Here is a 20,845-nt window from a genome sequence, read left to right on the forward strand (position 1 = left end):
TTAATTAAGCCTGGTGCCATGTAGCTCTCCCCTAGCCACAGCTTTTTAAAGTCATAGATGTCCAATGATAAGCCAGATTTACCAATCATTCACAGCTAGTTACAGGTAATACCAATAATAGCTCCCATTCAGAGTACCTCCTTCAAAAATCCTACAATATTAAGACAGCTAGGTGGTGCAGTGGATAGAGCACCAGCCTGAAGTCAGGAGGAGCAGAGTTCAAATCTGGTGTCAGACACTTAACACTTCCTGAATGTGACCCTGGGCAACACTTGATCCCAATTGCCTCAGCAAAAATAAATAAATAAATGAAAATAATCCTACAGAATCCTCTTACAAAGAACAACTGCTTATAAAGGTTGAGTGAACAAATGAACATGGGGATAATGAAGTTTTTTCATTCAGATGCCTATCTTCATAGATCCCGTAAACTGACTCGCTCACAGGCCATAAGTGGCCGAATCAGGACTTCTGAGCCCAAGTCCATTGCTCTTTCTATGAAACCACACTCTCTTTATTATTGAGAAAAAATGAAATAGCTAGGAGGATCCCTTTGGGGTTTAACATTTTTTTTTATTTTACGAACTGTTCAAAATCTTTGAAAATGATTTACAGAAACTTTAGGGAAAAAAATTAGAATAAAAAAAATAAAACAAAGTAAGGCCCCTTGTTCATGCAAAGCACACACACAAAAATTTACAATACATTTTTGTACATAGGAAATAGTAAAAATACATCATTTTTCATAGAAAAAAGCACATATATAAACTGCAGGTAGAGGTGGCCTGCAGATAATATTATTAAACACAACACAGATTTAAGAACAAGGTGAAAGTTGACAATTCAAGAAAATGATAAGCATTTTATTTGGGAAACAGGAGATCTGAAATAATTCAACCCTACTTTTGTTTCTTATTACTAAACATCAATTTCTAATAAGATGCATAGCCCAAATCAAAATATGGATTTACGGACAGTCCTTGTCCAATGCGCTATCAGCTAAGAAGACCAGTGATTACAAATGAAAATGATTCCAGTTTCAAAATACACAGGTGATGAATGAAAATGGGGGAAAAAAAAATCAAACCAAGTAGTCCTGGTTCTGGTCAAGTTGATTTACACTGTTAAAAGGGCTGAAGGTATGGCTTTTATAGAGCACCAATACTTGATGTTCAAATAGGGCATATAAAAGACACCTAAGTATATGAAAAGATTTTCTGATATCTACTTAATAGCAAGATGCTTGCTGGTGAAATACACCCAGGTTTCACTGGACTGTTACCATGTTATTTATCAAACTAAGGAATCTAATTGACTTTATAACACAACCATAAATATCTCATTAAAAAGAGAATAATTCTGTCATTTCAAACCTAGGCATCCAGAGGCAGCCAAATATCCAGATACTTGGCACCCTTTATACAAAATAAAAGTGTCTAGCACTGAGCTTTGCATACAGTAAGTGCTTAATAAATGTTGAGTGGACGAACGAACACACGAATATTGGATAATGAAGTTTTTCGCATAGATGCCTATGAATAACTCTAAGCAGACATTTAATTAAGCAAAATATGCTCCAACTAATTTTTAACATCTGTCTAGCTACAAGTTTAATTGCTTTCTCACTAGCTAAAGCTAAAGTCTACCTATCTTCAAATGCTGTAGTAAACCAACATGCAATAATGTAATTTTGCCTTACTTATTCCCAAGATAGACAGATCTTCTATGCTTAACTTCTTGATAAAGCGCAAACCAGCTTAGATTTTTTAACTTGATTCATGGTCCCTGTCTCTGAACTTACTCCATGGAAAACTAAATTTGAAACCAACATTTGAAAAGAAAAAGGCAATATTTTACCATCCTACAAAATGAATTTCTAACATGTGTATTTTTATTATGCAGCTTTGTTACAAGCTCATAAGGAACTGGGGTTAAAAAAAAAAAAAGAGCATGACCCAAACAACACAGGACTCGGAGGAGCCTTGGAACATTTGGAAACTGCAGTTCCACAATAACAGGAAGAGAAATGATACTCATGTGTTACAATCTACGGTTGTCATTAAACCAAGGGGTAGCTTCATAACCACAAGGCTGTCCCTCTCCAAATCTTGCTAACCACAAAGAAGAATGTGCACCGAGGAAGAGTGCTGGGCTTGAAGGGAGCCAATCTTAGTTATATTTAAGGAAAAAATAAAGGTAATCCTTTTAGAAAATAATTCATAAAAGGGAATTTTTATGCCCTAACAATGATGTTAAATGTATGAGTGGGTATAAACAGAATGTGTATATCCATTTATTTTAGAATAGACACACATCCTCATGCATGCACAACATTGGGCATGGTCTTAAACTTAACTAAAAAAAAAATCTCACTTTAAAACAAGGACACATGAACAATAAAAACCCATAGTCTGGCATATCATATGAGCTAACAATAAAGACTCTAGTCTATGAGTCCCCAAACTATACGAGAAATTGGGATTTTAAAATAGGTGCTATGAATGAATGAAATGAAAGACAACATTAATATTTTGAATCACTCTTTAGATAAAACCAGCACTGCTGTGTATCTCAAATTTTACTTGGTTATTAAAAACCAATGACCAGTTGGGGCCCATTAACTTGGAGATGTGCCAGGACAAGAAGATTCATGCCCTCATTATCTATTTTCCCTCTCCCCTAGTCTTCTCATGTCTTATAAATTGTCTGACCAGCAAACATTAAACCCATGTTTCTTTATTATTAAGGATGGTTTTTATTTATTTTTACATCTTCTGCCATCCATCCCTCTTGACTAAATTCTACGCGCCCATCACCTAACATACCTTTTCCCTAAACCATTCTGTAACTGAACTCTTTTTAGTTCAAAATCTTTTCTTCTCTGAAGAAGATGAAACCCTCCGGCTCCACATATCAGAATGGCTTTTAAAAAAATCTCTCATTCATCTCAGGCAGCCCCTTGTTTCCTGTGCATAATGGCACAGGGCTTTGGGCAGTGGGTCTCAGAACACCTGGCCCAGATCAAAGATAGCCTGTCTCTGAAAGCTTTGCCCTAATGCTGCTCCTCAATGGAGATGAGGTGGTGCTCTCTCCCAAGGTGATGAATGGGAAAAGAAGGGTTCATTCAGCCTGGATGTCACATCAAAGGCCACTAGAAGTAAATTTTCCAACGCTCACAATTTATAAAAAAACACACAACAAACAAAACAAAAACAAAAACAAAAATAAAAAAAGTCGTAGCACTCAGGTGAAGAAGATCCCTTCTTCCTTGATTCTGGAAGTTTACTGCTTCACTGCGAAGATCCGGAAAGCCTTCCCATCTCGAGGGGTCCTCAAACTGCAAATTAATAATATAAGAAGTGAATTACTGATCCTAAATTCATTGCCCAGTGCATTATCCCAAGAGACTCAGAAAGAAAAAAGAAGACTTGATTCCAAATCTTCAAGGATTCAATAATTATAGAACATACTAAAAACAGAATGATCAGAAAAGAGACACAGTAAGAATGCTGATATTTAATTAGATTGCAAGCTCCTTGAGGGGCAGGGACCATTTCTGTATTCCCTATTTCTATATTCCCAGCACTTAGCACAGTTCCTGGCACAAGGCAGGTACTGAATAAATGTTTAGGAGTGATGAAAAGATGGACTTTTGTGTCAATTGGGATCATCCAGAACAGTGCAAAATTTCCCAAATGTGTGCTTTCTCCCTTTCTATTACAGTGTATGTTTTGTGTGGTGTATGTGTATCTATATCATTAACAGGCCCTGATTATTATTCATAGGCAGATCCTGTCCATTATATATGATTATACAAACACACAAACAAACTCAATGTACTGTCTATCTAACTATCTGGCTAAAGGAATTTTTTCATATCTTTGGTTCCCCTGATGTGGATTGTTCAGCCTGTAAGATGAGGGACTCTGACAACTAGGACTCTGGAGTCCCTTATCACCCTATAATTATGGTTCTGTGAATGGGGACCAATATCATTGAGAAGTATAGCATCCTGATGTGCCAGCAAACAGCTGTATGACTGGATAAATCGTTTTTCTCAGTTATCCAGATTTTAAAAAGGGGGCGAGGGGTATTAGGAACATAGGGATTGGAAGGGGATCATGGAAGAGAGTTTGTGGCATTTAAAATAGCCCTTGAAACTGGGAAATTTCCATAGTAAAGACAGAGTCAAGAAAAAGCATTAGCGACAGCGAATTGAATGAGAAAAGAAATGGAACACTACTGGTGGGGATCTATGAAGAATGATCAATAACCAGTTGATCTGGCTGGAATGAGTCCATCTAGAGGGTCAAAGCATGAGATGAAGAAGCTTGGTGCCATATTGTAAAGAGTCTTTAATGCCAGCCTGGGAAAGTTGAACTTTATAAGCAATGAGAAGTCCCTAAAGACTAGCTATGAGCCATAGATTGGTATGAAGAGAATTTTGTTCAAAAAGCAAAAGCAGCACACATCAAGAGCATTCTCTGTTCACTTCTTCTGGAAGAGACAAGATGGGTTAGAGTGGAAGAGGTTTGTGGCAGAAAAGCCTTGTGCTATAGTTTGGGGTTAGCAGGAGGATTGATCATCATATTGACCAGAAATAGTTTATAAGAAGCATAAGTTTTTCAGTCAGAAGAAAACTTAGAAGTCATTTAGTCCCTTCGGCTCTCTACTAATAAAGTCAGCTAGGAAGGAAGGAGAGGGAGGGAGAAAGAAAGGGAGAGAGACAGAGATAGAAGGAGGGAGAGAGGGAGAGAGGAGGAGAAAGAGACAGACAGAGACAGAGAAAGAGAGAGACAGAGACAGAGAGAAGAGAGACAGAAGAGATTAGAAGGAGGGAGAGAGGGAAGGAGGAAGGAAGCGAAAAGGAGGAGCAGAGAGGAAAGAAGAGAGGGAGAGAGATCACGAGAAAAGAGGGGAAAGAGGAGAGAGGAAGAGAGAAAGAGAGAAGGAAGAAAGAGGAAAGTAGAGAAGAACAGAGAGGAGGGGGAGACAGGGGAAAAGAGGGGAAGGGGAAAGAGGAAGAGAGAAAGAGAGAGACAAAGAGAGACAGAGACAGACAAAGAGAGGGACACACAGAGAGAAACAAGACAGATAGAGACAGAGAGGAGAAAGACAGAAACAGAGATAGAGAAGAAGGAAGAGAGGGAAGGAGGAAGGAAGGGAGGAAGGAAGGAAGGAAAGAAAGGAGAGAGAGAGAGATACACACAGAGGGAGAGAAGACAGACAGAGGGAGAGAGAGAGAGAGAGAGAGAGAGAGAGAGAGAGAGAGAGAGAGAGAGAGAGAGAGAGAGAGAGAGAGAGAGAGAGAGAGAGAGAGAGAAAGGGAAAGGCAGAGAAAGGGGAAAGGGAAAGAAAAGGAGCGAAGGAGAAGGGGGAGAAGAAAGGAGAGAGAAGAGAGGGGGAGAAAGGGAGGGAAGGAGGAAGAGAGAGGGGAGGGGCAGGCAAGCATGCCTGGAGGAGCAGCTGGCAGACAGAATGCGATTTGTGAATGCTTCAGGGTTTGAATCTAGGTCAGGCTCATTAAGCTATTTTCTTTTTACTGAATACTTTGATAGGGCTCTGCGCTGAAAACAAGTGTGAAGGCCAGAAGTCGCTGGCCATCCTGTGGGCCCTCTCCCTCTGTCTCCCTGGGGTCCGAGAGTTCTCGCCAGCTTCTTCCTTTGCCTGGTACTTGTCACTGTCAAAGCAGGCAAAGCCAGCCCCGCTAACAAACAGGTCTGCAGTGGCTAGAAAGGGCAGCTCACTTGGTGAGTCTTCATGCCATCGGGCGGGGGGGCAGCAAAGGGTACGGGGCTGATTTTCAGTTGAACTTTGAAGAGGCAGAGTTCGAGAGACAGAATCTGAGTCCCGGGTTCTAGTTCAGCACTGGAAAAAAGCCCCCAGTTTGGAGGCACAGCCCCTGAAATCTCTTCCAGGGAGATACGGCCCAGACCATATCTGAATAAGAACTCTCCCAGTATGCCCTGTTAGTCAAGGTCTTGCAGACCTTGCCAGGAACAAGGGGAAATCAAAGTCCTGAGTTTGAACTCAGCTCAGTTACCTTAAACCCGGTCAAGATAGGTTCAAAATAATTTTAAAAACCCACACATCACACCTTCCCAAAGCACCTGAAAGCTATCCACCGGTTAACACCTTAAGAGCCTCTGGTCTTGAAATGCTTCTAATGTCAAATTCTATGATGGTACAGTAAGTCACTTTCCTTCCCTCTCCTCCTCTCTCTTTCTTTCCCTCTTCCTCCCTCCCTCCCCCCCTCTCATTCTGTTTCTCTCTGTCTCTGTCTGTCTCTTTCATTCTCTGTTTCTCTCATTCTCTGCTTCTCTCTGTGTCTGTCTCTATTTCTGTCTCTGCCTCTGTGTCTCTGTTTGTGTCTGTCTGTATCTGTCTGTGTCTGTCTATGTCTGTCTATCTGTCTCTGTCTCTCTCATTGTTTCTCTTTCTCTGTTTCTCTCTGTCTCTTTCATTCTGTTTTCTCCTTCTCTGCTTCTCTCTCAGTGAATGTCTGCCTCTGTCTCTGTCTGTCTCTGTGTCTGTGTCTGTCTGTCTCTCTCTGTCTCTCTCTCATAGTCTATAATTCCAATGGGAAAACCTGCCACTTGCCACTTCCAACCCCTCTCTTATCTGCCTTCTTCCCCCACCCCAGACTTCAGGCCAGTTCCAAGCTTTTGGCTACCCTGGAAGTGAACTTCTTAATACATCAGACTGCAGTACACAGTGTGATTGAAGCCTAAGGCAAAGCCAAGATCCAAGACAGAGCTCTCTGACACACACTTAATCTGTGGCTAGCCCTTCAACCCTCCTGCCAGAAAAGGAGGGGACTCTGGCTACAGCCCCTCTCCTCCAAGTTTTTTCTGGAACAAGGGTAGTCACTGCTCTGCTGACTTACTCAGGATTCTCCTTCCTTCTTACCCTTTTAAACACCAACTTCAGGAAGAAAAAAGTCCCTCAGAATCTCTTGAAAAACTAAATCCCCCCCACCTACATTTCTGAAATGTCCAGAGTTCTAGGCTGCATCATTCTGGAATTCTCAACTGGACAAATACCAAAATATCTTAAGGATTCACTGGAAATAACAACTTCCGGAAATTCCCTGTTATCTGCTCTGATTTGGTAATAGAAGGGATGCACACCTGACCATGTCACTTTCTAACTCAAAATTCTTCTGTGTCTACTATTGCCTTTCATGTAAAATAAATATGAAGACCTCAGTCTATAATTTAAGGCCTTATAATCTAGCTCTCACCTATCTTTCCACACTTCCACTTCCCATTCAACTTATAATGTCCTGCTAGATGTTTCCCCTCTATATCCCGGCACTGTATATTTACTCAGCTTGGCCCACATGTTTGGAATGTACCCCCTTCTATTTAATTCGATCTCTAGAAACTCACAACTACCTTCAAGACAAAACTAAATAGTTGCTTCATTTCCTTGACTCCACTAACTGGTAGTACTCTTTCCTCTTGAAATTACTTTCAAATAATATTTGAGGAAGGAGTGAATATTGAAAGGATTCAGAAAAGATTTCTCTATTGTATACAATGACATACTGTACAATGATCACCTGTGAATCTCTTAGCTATTCTCAGAAACGCATTAAAACAAGACAATTCTGAAATGCTACCCACTTTCAGAAAAAGAACTGATGGACTCTGAATACAGATCCAAGCACACTTTTTTAAAAAATACATTTTTCTTGGTTTTTTTGGTCTGTGTTTTCTTTCACAACATGACAAATATAGAAATATGTTTTGCATGACTGCACTTGTGTGACCTATATCAAATTGCTTGCCTTCTGAATGAGGAAGGAGACAGGGAGAAAATTCAAAACTCAACACTTTTTTAAAAAATGCTAAAATTATTTGGAAAAAATATTTTTTAAAGAAAAAGTTTCTCTCAGGAGGTAGCATATCTACACTGAGCCTTGAAGTAAGATAAGGACTCAAAAAGATAAAAAACAAGAAGGAAATTCTATTCAGAAATGGCAGCCAATCTGGCTGGAATATAAAATGCAACAGGGCTGGAAAGGTAGGCTAGGACTCATTTGTAGAATTCAGCCAGGCTGAAGAATTGAGGTTTGGGAGATTTTTTAAGGTAGCTGAAAAGATTTATAACTCGAAAGCACTAGAAAGAGATTATTTAGTGCAGATAAAGGAATGGAGGGACAGAGACATAATGGTCACACAAATATTAAGTAATAGGGATGTGACAGTCAAATCCATGCTTTTGCAAGATCACCTTGGCAGTTCTATTGAGGATGCATTGGAAAAGGGGAAGGATCAAGGACAATAGTTAGGAGTCTCCTACAATCATTCAGGCAAGGGCATCGAGGGCCTGGACTATAGTGGAAGCTGAAGGAGTAGAGAGAAGGGGATGGGAGTGAGAACTGTTGTGGAAATGGAATGGACATTTAATTATATAATAGAAGTGATAGGGAGAGAAGAGTTAAACTTGAGATTGTGAAATATGTGGCCAATTGGATGAGGACTCCCTCAACAGAAAGAAGGGAATTTGGAAGACTAGAGTGATGGGGAGAAGATAATAATAAATTGTGCTTTGGACAAAGTTTGCTGCCTATGGAACATCCAAGTTAGAGATAGAACAACAGAGAGTTGGTATTTCTTTAAAATTCAGTTTCTTCCTCTAAAAAAGGATGGAGAAATGTAAAGGGAAATATGGAAAAGAAAGGAGTTTAACACATAAGAGGTTCTTAGGTTGGGACCTTTAATTTCAAAAGAATATTGCAATGACTGTATTTTAATATAATTGCTTTTCTCTGTATTTTATTTAATGCATTTAAAAATATGATTCTGAGAAGAGGTTCACAGGTCCTTTAGATTATTACAGAAGGAATCAAAGACACACAAAATGTTAAGAACCACTGAGCTATCTGATCCTTAAAGATATTTTCAGCTTTTTAAAAATATCTTGGATTCTATCTAGAGTCTAGTACAATGTTACCTGAATCTTTCTTTTGGATTAGGTGGGAAAAAATGACTAGTTTGATCTTTTAGAAGGGGATCATGACAAAAGAATAATCATCTCATAGGATTTCAGAGGAAAAGTTAATAGGGAAACATTAGGATCATCTACAGTGTCTCTTTCTCTTTCACAATGGACTTCCCCAGAATCCTACCATTCCAGGAACAAAGAGCTGAGAAATATCTTCAAAATCAGTTCCCAGATTGTGGGAATGGAGGCTCCAGGGCAGAGACCCATCCCTAAAAACAGTTACTCTCTGCCAACATGGATACAAACTCCCCCCACGAGAATCCTTCAAGTCTGTGTGTCTCCCAGTAAAAATAAAGTTGTATTTTATAACTTAGGGAATCTTTAAAAAAAAACACTGAGAATACATTTTAGCTAATAGCCCTAACTTTGGCTCTGTTTTCAAAGCAACTTCATTCTAGAAACTATGTTTCAAGGAACAATTTCTTGCAAATATTGAACATTGCTTAAAACAAACCAGGTCTTCTCCTTACACCAGGGATATGGACATCCCAAAGGTAACAGGAAGAAATATTTTTTGCATAGTGGCAAATGCATTGAATTGGTGCTCAGAGGGCCAAGATTCAATCTAAGTTTCTATTACATACTCTATATGTGACTTTGGATACAGTTTTAAAAATCAATTTTATTATTTTTAAAATTGATTTTATCAATTCATTTCTTCGGGTTGTAGTTCCCTTCTCCACTTTTCAAACATATAACTCAAAGGCAGACTGTCTCTCAGACAGACCCTAGAAGCTCCTTTTATGAAAGTCATTTCCATTTCTGAAATAACATAATGAATTTCTCTCCACTGACCATGGTGGATAGGCCTTATGGAAGCCACTGATAATAATACTTATTTACTAATCTCACTCTCATTATGTCTGTAAGTGTCAATATGTGTAAAAAGCAGGAAAATTGATAATGAGCAGTACAATTCATTTTGGCTTATTTTAATTGTCTTCTCATTAGAAACACTTATTACAAGCATTTTGTTTCCTAAAGATATCTTTTTGGTGAGTAAGAAAGTCAGAAAAACAAAGTTGCCATTCCAGAATTAATTGGTTTTGTAGCTTTTTCAAGTACATTATTTCTTATCTGTAATCTCCAAAATGGGAATAAATCAAGGTACTGCATATTTCACATTAAGAAAAAACCCTCAAAGCATTACATAAATGTGAGTTCTCATCAGCTAATTCATCATTGTCATTTTACAGACAGGGCAACTGAGGCTTGGAAAGCTAGAATGATTTATCCAAGATCTCACAGCTGTCTTATGGCCCACCAGGGACCAGAGCCCAGAGTTTTTGACCACCACCACAACACTCTTTCCTTCAGGTCCTATTATAATATTATGGATTAATATAATATTATGAAAAGCAAGAACTGGGGAAAGAATGGCTAAAGCAAAGCCCCTGGGTGAAGGGAATCGTTTCTCTTGGCAGCTGGCTAGAGCTGGTGAGCTTTAGGAAAATTGCAACAGCATGCTTCACTAAGGGCTTTCCTCATAACAACCTTGAGACTCGAGCTAGCATAGTAATACTTTCCCCATTCAGCAGAAAAGGAAACTATGGCCAAGATGCTTGAAGTTTCTTGCCCAAAGTCACACATTTAGCAGGTGGTAGGGCTAGTGGGCCAATCTAGGTCATCCAAATACAAGTCTAATGTTTTTTCTGGTTTTATGGAAGAGACCCATTGCGCCACATCTGAGACCCAGTGGAAGAGGGGTAGCAAAGTCCCATCAGGACTCAAAGGAACCTGTGAGTTAATTAGCCAATATGCCTTCCAACAATACAGATAACGATTTAGCCATCCCTTCTTGTGTCCTGTGTGACTGCCAATAAATTCCCAACAGGGAATTCATCTCAATTAGGTGGCACAGGGGGAAGGATGATAGATTTGGAGTTGGGAAAACTAGAGTTCCCACTCAGACTCAGATTCTTCCTAAATAGGTGATTCTAGACAAGTCTTAATCTCTTTCAGCCTCAGTTGGGGCTGACATAGCAACTACTTCACTAGATTCTTTGTTTTCTTTTAATAACTTTTTATTTTCAAAATACATGCAAAGATAGTTTTCATCATTCACCCTTACAAAACCTTGTGTTCCAATGCCCCCACCCATGTCCTTCACTCCTCTCCCCTACATAGCAAGTAATTCAATATAGGTTAAACATTTCACTAGATTTTTGTGATGATCAAATGGGATAAAGTGATTTCTAAATGTAAATCTAATAATAATAATAATAATAGTCCTCCCTCTAGTAAACTCTTGAAGTTGAGATCAGGGAACCTTATGCCCCCTTCATCTCCCACCAAGCTCCTTTGTACCAAGCTGGTAAGGTAATTTCTTCTCCCTCCTGAGATACTCAGCTAGGAGACTTCTCCTAACAAATTACTATTCTCTATCCAATTGGTTGACATAGATAATATTCCCACCAGTAGAAGCAAGCAGAGAACAAACTGCAGCCCATAAAACCACTCTTCAAAACATTGTTTTCTCTTAAAGGGGAAAAAAAACGGCCCTCCAAAAATTGGTATCTTGGGATTTCTTTTTCCACTAGACAGGAAATTCCACCTAATCAGCTGCCTCATTTCCCTCCATTAAGTCAATGGAATTTTCCTTCATTAAGCATTTCCAAATGAAGGTTATAATGACAAAAAGAGAGAGAGAGACGCTAGTTGGTGATGATAATAATAATAATAGCTTTCAATTATATGACACACACATTTGGCCAGTGATCTGGCACAATGGGGAAAGCACCAGACTTGGAATCAATCGGAAATACAAAAGTTCCAGTCCTGTCTAACACTTACTAGCTGTGTTATCCTGGGAATGACATTTATCTTCTTTTAGCCTCCATCTCCCTATCTGTAAAATGGAAATACTACTAATACCTGCCTCATACGACTACCACAAGGAACAAGTGAAAAACTTATGTAATATGTTTGCAAATGTTAAATTTCTATAGATATGCTAGCTATTGTTTTTATTGATTTTAATAATTAATATGAATGTTATATCAATGTTGAATTATTGGTATTGAAGGAATACTCTATTGACATCTAAGTAATTGATTTTAGTGGTTAATAATTATCTGATAAGAATTTATTATATTGTGAGTAATTTCACAATTAATTATTTGTTAATCATCAACAGGTAATTAATATATTGATATTGCTTACATGTTATTAATATATAACAATTGTGGCAATGGTGATGGTGATGGTGATGATGGCAAAATGGTTCAGCAAAATTCTTTTAGGGTGCTAAATCCCTTTCAGGATTCAGCATGCTAGCACCACAACCTCATAGGGTATTTCCTTTCTACTGTATAACTCTGAGCTACATTAAGGAACTCACAATTCATATATATATATATATAATATATACACACACGTACATAATATCCACACATACATATATCTTCATATGCTCTCTCAACTCTATTTCATATTTGCCATTGCTGGTGTCTATTGTAGCTTTTATTTTGTCTGTAACCTCTTCCCTTAAATAAACTTACTTTTTGTCCCCCCCCCCCCAAAAAAAAGAATGGCTTAATAAACAGGCTATCCTACATTTCCAAAATATATGTAAAAACAGTTTTCAACATTCACCCTTGAAAAACCTTGTGTTCCAAATTTTTCCCTCCCTTTCCCCACCCCTACCTTAGAAAGCAAGTAATCTAATAAACATGTACAATTATTCTATGCATGTTTCCACTTTTATCATGCTGCACAAGAAAAATCAGATAAGAAAGGGGGAAAAAATGAGAAAGAAAAAACACAAGCAAACAACAAAAAGGTGAAAATGCTATGTTGTGATCCACATTCAGTCCCCATAGTCCCATCTGTGAATACAGATGGCTCTCTCCTTCACAAGTCTATTGGAATTGGCCTGAATCACCTCTCTGTTGAAAAGGGCTAACTCCATTACAATTGATCATTACATAATCTTGTTGTAGATACAATGTTCTTTTGGTTCTATTTAATTCACTTAGAATTAATTCATGTAAGTCTCTCCAGGCCTCTCTGAAATCAGCCTGCTGATCATTTCTTTTTTAGCCTTCTGTATCTGATACAAATGATTCATGTGACCACTGGCAAGTCACTTAGCAAGCTGATAACCTAAGAAGCTCTCAAAGACTAAGTTACAATCAAGTTACCAAACTAAGTTAGGGAAGGGAGCTTCCTTACTTAGAAATCCCCATGCCAAATAAAATCACAGGACTATATCTAACTAAAACAAAACAAACAAACAAACAAAACCTGGCTCTACTGTCACTTCTATTTTCCAGATGAGGAAACAGGCTCAGAGAGATGTACTTATTTGGAAAATCATCCCCAGGATAATAGATCATGATCAAGTAGGATTTATACCAGGAATGCTGGGCTGGTTTAATATTAGGAAAACTATTAGTAAAATTGACCATATTAATAATCAAATTCACAAAAACCATATGAGATGTACTGATTTATCCAACTTTCATGACCACTAAGTAGTAGGTAAATAAGTACTAGTAGTAGCAGTAGTACTAAGTAGTAAAGTAAACATTAATACAGGGCCTACTATGTGCCAGTCATTGGTAGGTATTGCTATTATACCCATTTTATAGTTAAGGAAACTGAGCAAACAGGTTCCACACAGTTAAGTGTCTGAGACTGGTTTTGAATCCAGTTTTTCCTGCCTCTAGGCCCAATGCTCTACACATGTGACATTATCTGCTCAAACTGGATAAAGTTGGGACTCAATTCCAAATATGCTTCTGGGGCCATTCTTTGTTCCCCTGCATGACATGACAGAGATCCAACTGATAGGAATGGCTCTTACTCCCAGCTAGCCCAATGTGATGCGTTCAAATATGAGAGTTGAGACACTTGCTCTCCTGGCAGTGCTAATTACCATCTATGTGACATTGGGGAAGTTAACTTAACTCTGTAAGTATCTGTGTTCTTCCCATCTGAAAAATGGCTAGATGACCCCAAAGGTCCCTGCCAGGCCCAAATCCTGGGCTCATTTCCCAAAAGTTTAAAAGCATAGAAGTGAACCTAAAAGAAATGGGTCCACAGAACCCACTTCAAGGCTTCCAGTGAAGATTCTGGGATTAATGGAGTAAAATATTTTGCTGGAACAAAGTCCAGGGAAGAGTTATATTAGGTAAATATCTGCCCCAACAAGAAATGAAGGGCCAGGAGAAACCATACCATCCTATTAGGTAAATATCTGCCCCAACAAGAAATGAAGGACCAGGAGAAACCATACCATCCTAAAGTAAAAATCTGCTCAATCTCTTAGACCTGGCCCCATTTCCAGGCTGGTTCAGACAGGTAGTGCCCCCTAATGTTCTAAGAGAAAGAAGAACAAGCTCCTACCTTTCAGACTGAACCCCATTTCTGAGTGAAGCAACATAAATCTTCTTTTTATCTACAGGCATCACATCCACGTAACCCCCAGTCTCATCTTTGATGACTCCAGCGTGCACCGCAGTCCTGCAGATACTTGAAGTCTAGAAGAATACATAGGATTATTTCAGGATTGTGACATTTCTCTAAAAAAGGTAAACATGGGTTTTCACATTCAAACTTAGAGACATTGCCCTGCCCTTAGTGCAAGCCCAATAAATTCTTGTTTACTCAAGGACTTCTGTAGCAGATATTTCACCCCCATAAGCATATTAGAGTAGAATAAGCCCTGGATAATACCTCGGGAAAACTGAACTCTAGTAACAGCAATGGAGAAACGGAAAAAGCTTCAGACTAGAACTCGAAAACTTGGATTCAAATCACAGGTCTATTACTTATAAGTTGTGTGCTCTTAGGAAAAAGACCTTACTTAGAATCATAAATTTAGAGTTGATTAGACCCCCTTCATTTAACAGATGAGGAACCTGAGGACCCAAGTTAGGAAGTAGTTTACCCAAAGGCCATAGATGTAAACAAAGTCACAATTTGAATGACTTAACCCAATGTTCTTTTTACTATACCATCTTGTCCCTTTTCTGGACATCTCAGTTTCTTAACTCATAAAAAGAAAGATTTGAACAAAATTGGTCTTTTTCAGATAAAATATTCTGCAGATTGCCTTCTCAAAACCTTAGTTTCCTCCCTGATTAAATAGGAACAATGCCTTTTTGAATTGCCCACCTCATAGTTTGGGATGAAGATCAAATAAGAGAATATCAATAGACATAAAATGCAAAATATTCTTATTATTGTGGTTATTGAGTAAATTTATTTAAACAAAATTCAAACAAATCTCTATTCAGTATACATCATCTACAAGGCCCCTTCTAACAAGAGTCGTCTCAGATTCTTTTCTATTGTTTTCTAGAATAGGGTCACAAAAGTGAGAACTGAGGGAGCAGAGGAGAAAACTCAAAAATTACTTAGAAATTACTAGCAGAAAAAAATGTTTTAAATAAAAATAAAAATAAAAAATTACTAGCAGAATGTCACCAAAAACCTTTGCTTAATCTATAAGTGGGTAATGAGCCCCAAATAGTGATTTAATAACTAAACACAATCAATGATGCACTTCTCCATTTGGATATAAATATCAGTGTGAGATATCTTTTCAGCTCAGAAACATGAAAACTAAGCATCAAAATAGACTGAACTTAGAACCTGACCTTCATATTGCTTTATTATAAAGGGTTAAATTAAGATTTTAAAAAATTTTGCTATTTTATTTTTTCAATTATATAATGAAACAATTTTTAAATTCATTTAAAGAATTTTTTGAATTCCAAATTTTTTCTCCCTCCCGTCCTTCCCCTCATTGAGAAGGCAAGCAATTTATAAATCCAGATTTTTAAATAAGGAGGTAAATTCAATCCCAATGCTCTCATTTAAAGGATAACTATTAATAATATCTGAATGAGAAGAAAGGCAATTAATAATTTCATCATTATTTCATTTTTAAAATTGTATATTTCCCAATGACAAAATTATTAGTATAGGAGCACACGCGGTAAACTTATAAACAGATATGCATACATAGCATATAATCAAGCATTTTTAGAGGGGGCTATCGTCCCAGTTGGGTTAAAATGCCCTATTGTCCTCCTCCCAAGAGATCATTATACATCTTTCCTCAAACCATAAGGCATCTAAAGGCCTTGAGACAATAGGCTTACATCCTAAAAATTCTTTGATTAAGCTTTTCAATAATGCCATAATTCATCTGTTTTAGCTAAAAATCTAAATAAAGTCAGAGTTATGAGTTTATTAATCTTTCTCCCCCCTTCCTCTTCATTTTATAGGAGCTCATGAACTACGATGACTTCTGGCATGAATCTGCCATGTTCTTCAATCCATTTAAGGGCTAATATTATACTATAATACTATAATAATAGTACAGTTTCATTTATCAGCAAACTCACAGGAAAACACTTTTAATGAGTGTTTCTGCTTTTCTAAGTGACAATAAACATATAATTTCTCAAACTCAGTTTGTCTACTTATTATAAAATACCACGAAAAGAAGGGAATACTAGGAAGAAAGAATATTGGAGTCAGGGGACCTGCATTTGGACACTAATAATTGCCAGCTGGCTGACAACTTTGAATGAACCACATAATCTAACAGACTGACTCAAGTATACATACTAATGGATGATTTTCAGAAGCTATTTATGTCCTGGCACACTTTGTCTAGGTATTGCAATAAAGTATCTGGAAGTAACAGTCACATGAGGAAGTATCCCAACACTCCCTTGGTGTGCCCCATTCCTCTGTCATACAATAACACTGTGTCATGAACAGAAAGAGAACTGATACAAATAACCCTGTCTTGACAATTCTATTCTCAACCTGACAGTTTACTTATTTAATAGATGGCTGTTCTCAAAACAGGAATCCTTAATCAGACTGTCAGTTAATAAGCATTTATAAAGTGCCTACTATATACCAGGCATTATATTTAAGTATTTTACAAATATTATCTCATTTGAGCCTTACAACTCTAGAAGGTAGGTGCTACAATTATCCCCATTTTATAGGTGAGGAAATCGAGGCAACGAGTTGAAGTGATTTGCTCAGGGAAGAGTGATAATTCAGAGTTAACATATCAAACTTTGCAAGTTTTAAGAGTTGTTTACAAAGCCTCTGTCCTTCCTTCGTTGATCCAGGTTGGCTTCCCCAGTCTCATATGTATTTACTACTTCATTTGCCTCACTCTTGGTTTGGCAGCTCTTAACGGCCCTAACTGCCAATTTGATTTTGCTTCTTAGGATCAACACTGCAAGGGAACGTTTTGTCTGAAAGTCTTGCTTCACACAGGCCTTTGAAAGCAATGAGAAATCGATAAATCTAAGAAGTTAATTGTGAAATTAAGCTGTCTTCAAGGGATTTTTCAAAATATCCATTTAGAGCTATTTTTTCCAGACCCTGTTTGCTATTCCAATGCTGCAATATACCCTAAAGCTTCCCTCCTTTCTTTCTTTCCATTCCTGCTGTCAATGCGGCCGGATGGATAATCACTCTCTCATCCCTCCAAACAAAAAATCCACTTTGGGAACAGACTGTTATTGTACTGAGTGCACAATAAAGTGCTTCATCACAAAGAACTGGCTTCCCGCCCATGCTTTTTTCTTCAAGATGGAAGATTCCTATGGCGAGGTAGTGGGGTTTCACCAGCTAGGAGACAGATCCCCTCATCTCTTGAGTAAGACCAGAAACAGGGTGTAATATGCAAGAGTTCTGGGTCTTTAAGCAGGAAAACCTGCATCTGAAACCTACCCCAGATACTTCCTGGATCAGCCTCAGTTTCCTTATATGTAAAGTGGAGATAATAATAGTACTTACCTCACAGGATGCTATGAGACATTTGTATTATACTTTTCAAACCTTAAAGTACTATATAAATGTTAACCATTATAACTTACAGACAAACCCCTTTTCCAAACTAAATTCTCTGATCCTATGATCTTTTACCTACCTCATTGGATTGTGAGTTCCTTGAAGTCAGGACCTGTCTTTTGCCTGTTTTTTGTAGCCCCAGAGCTTAGCACAGTGGCTGGCTCATAGTGGGTGCTTAATACATGTCAACTGATCAATTGTATCTATTTATTTATTTAAAAACTAATTGATATTTTCATTAACAATCAGAACAATGGACTCAGGTCCAGTTCAAAGAGATAGACTTACAAAATCTGAGAGCTGGAATGTATCAGAGGACAACTATTCTAATCTATAACTGAACAGGAATCTCTTCTATCACATCTCTGATCAGCCCCCATTGGAGTAGACTATGCTCCTTGGGCCTAGTTCTGACCAAAATGAAAAGCTTTCTGAGATTGAGTTTAAATCTGCTTTTCTGTAGTTTCCCTTCTTTACCTCCCATCATTTCTATTTCTATTCCCAGGTACCAAGGAAAGAATTAGTTCTGACCTAGGTCCCACATGGCCGCCCTTCTTTCCAACACTTAAAGACAATTATCATGTCTCCTCATGACTGTGAATAGATTAAATGGTAATCTAAAAGCTGTGTTCATATATGTGTGATCCAGAGCAGGCAATTCAGATAACTAAAATCCTGTGTGGGCTCAGAAAAAAAGACTAGACTGGGGATCAGGAGACCTAGATTCTTGTCCTGGTTTTTGTCACTAGCCAGCCGAGTAATCTTCCTTCTTGACATCATTTTTCTCATATGTAAAAGGAACAGCTAAGGCTAGGTGACTCAGGGGATAGAACCCTGAGCCTGGAGTCAGGAGGATTTGTCTTTGTGAGTTCAAATCCAGTCGTAGACACTTACTAGCAGTATGACCCTGGGCAAGTCACGTAACCCTGTTTGCCTCAGTTACCTCATCTGTAAAATGAGCTGGAGACAGAAATGGCAAACTATTCCAATATTTTTGCCAAGAAAATCCCAAATAGTGTCAGTCAGGACTGAACAACTAGATGATTTCTAGAGACCTTTCCCCATCATTATAAATTATAATTATTATAAAGATTTTATTATTAGGGATTATAAAGAGATCTGGTTTTATTTACAACATTTTTGTGTCTCCATAAATCCAGTTGCTTAGTTCACATTCCTAGAGTTACTCCCTTAGGAATCATCAATGGGGCGTCATTATACCAGTGATAAAAATCAAGCTTATTATAAATTCTCATCTCATGGAAATTTCTCCAGTTGGGAATGAATAACTGAGGTTTGCCAAAAGATGAACTGCTTTTCATTTCACGCCCATAGTGGTGTTCTGTTGCCCTCCCATCCCTTGAGGGTTCCTGAACACTGATGAATTGTTAGTTTTCCCTCTTCACAGCCAGACCCGTCATGAGATGATTCAACCTTACACCCATCGACACATCTTCCCCTCTAAGGGGATGGCACCATTCAAAATGTATACTGATATGCTGGGGTTGGGTAAAGTGCTCCCTTCCTCTTTATCCTTTCCTTCCTTCCACACCCTTCCTCTTGCACGGTTTTTGTAAAAGGTACAGATTGTGCTCTGCATCTGACTCAACCCCGATGTCTAAATATGTGGTAATTCACTAAAGTACTTTTGTGCTGCAGAATCTTAGGATGGGAAAAGATTTGGCTCTCTAACCCATCACCTGGAATCCAGGTAGATAAAATACTCTCCATCCTTTCCTTTAAAATTGGCAAAGTATGGCGATGGCCTAACGTCACTTGCTACACAACCAGCTTTTCTTATTTCTCTTAAATCTGTAAGTCACACACCAACTGAAATCCCTCCTGGCACAAGGTAACCTAATTTCTTCTCCCACTGTTTTAAATGGATACAAGAACTTTCCTTTGTCTAGTAAAAGCCCAGCTTTGATTAAGATGCAAAAAGATACAGACTGCCCAAATGATATTGAAACATCTCTTGAGTGACAGCTAGATGGAGCAACCCTTGGTGTTTAGGAATTTTGTTTTTTACATATTTAACCTAAAATTACATTTCTGTCACAGGCAGTAGATGAGATGCTGGAACAAGACTCAGGAAGGCTTGAGTTTGAATCCTAATTCATACACATAATAATTGGGGGATTTTGGAAAATCACCTAACCACTGTCTTCCTCAATTTCCTCCTCTGGGGGCAGCTAGGTGGCAGCTAGGGCACCAGCCCTGAATTCAGGAGGACCCGAGTTCAAATCTGATCTCAGACACTTAACACTTCCTAGCTGTGTGACCCTGGGCAAGTCACTTAACCCCAGCCTCAGGGGGGGGAAAAATTTCCTCCTCTGGACATAATATGAGTATAAAAATAGCTCCCACCACCCAGAGTTATTTAGAGGATAAAATAAGATGTGAAGTGCTTTGCAAACCTTAAAATGCTTTATAAATCCTATCTTTTATTATTGAACAGCTGATTGATTTAATCTCCTGCTTTCCAAACTACATCTTGTTTAGCTTTTTCCAAGCTCTCAAATATGATGATTCTTATATTTGTAGTAATATAAAACTCTTGCTTTCATATACACATATTTGCACACACATGTAAACACAAGTACACCTCCTCTACACATATGCAATCCTGTAAGTCTATTCAGACCAAGAGAAACAGAAATAGAGAAGAGAAAGAGACAGAGGCAGAGGGAAATACACATACACAGAGAATAAATAGAAAGAAATTCATATTTCAGGTTCAAACTATTCCAGCAGAATTAACAGCAACATTTACACTGAGAACAAAGGCAACAAGGCTATGAAAAGAGAAATGGTTCTAATCGTCCACAGCCATGAGATTATGTATATAATTCCAGTATTTTAGAACTAGATAGTTCTTTGGAGGTCATAGTCCAATCTTCTCACTCACAGAGAAGAAATATGGCAATGACTTAGCCAAAGTCACACATGCAGTTAGTGAAAGGGGCAGATCTCTCAATCTGGCTGCTCCTAAACTATG

At 38.2% G+C, this 20,845-nt stretch overlaps 1 protein-coding gene across 1 annotated transcript in view; it reads right to left on the reverse strand.

The window, feature by feature from the left end:
- Positions 1–552: 552 nt before the first annotated feature.
- CRISPLD2 (cysteine rich secretory protein LCCL domain containing 2) overlaps positions 553–20,845 on the reverse strand; it is a 79,704-nt gene continuing 59,411 nt past the window's right edge. The window contains exons 14-15 of the mRNA XM_074286318.1: positions 14,362–14,495; positions 553–3,337 (exon numbers count right to left, since the gene is read on the reverse strand). Of these exons, the coding sequence (XP_074142419.1) occupies positions 3,283–3,337; positions 14,362–14,495 (189 nt within the window). The 3' untranslated portion in view covers positions 553–3,282. The remainder of the gene's footprint in view (positions 3,338–14,361; positions 14,496–20,845) is intronic.

Source organism: Sminthopsis crassicaudata, chromosome 2 (assembly GCF_048593235.1).
Source record: "Sminthopsis crassicaudata isolate SCR6 chromosome 2, ASM4859323v1, whole genome shotgun sequence".
NCBI classification, from domain to species: domain Eukaryota; kingdom Metazoa; phylum Chordata; class Mammalia; order Dasyuromorphia; family Dasyuridae; genus Sminthopsis; species Sminthopsis crassicaudata.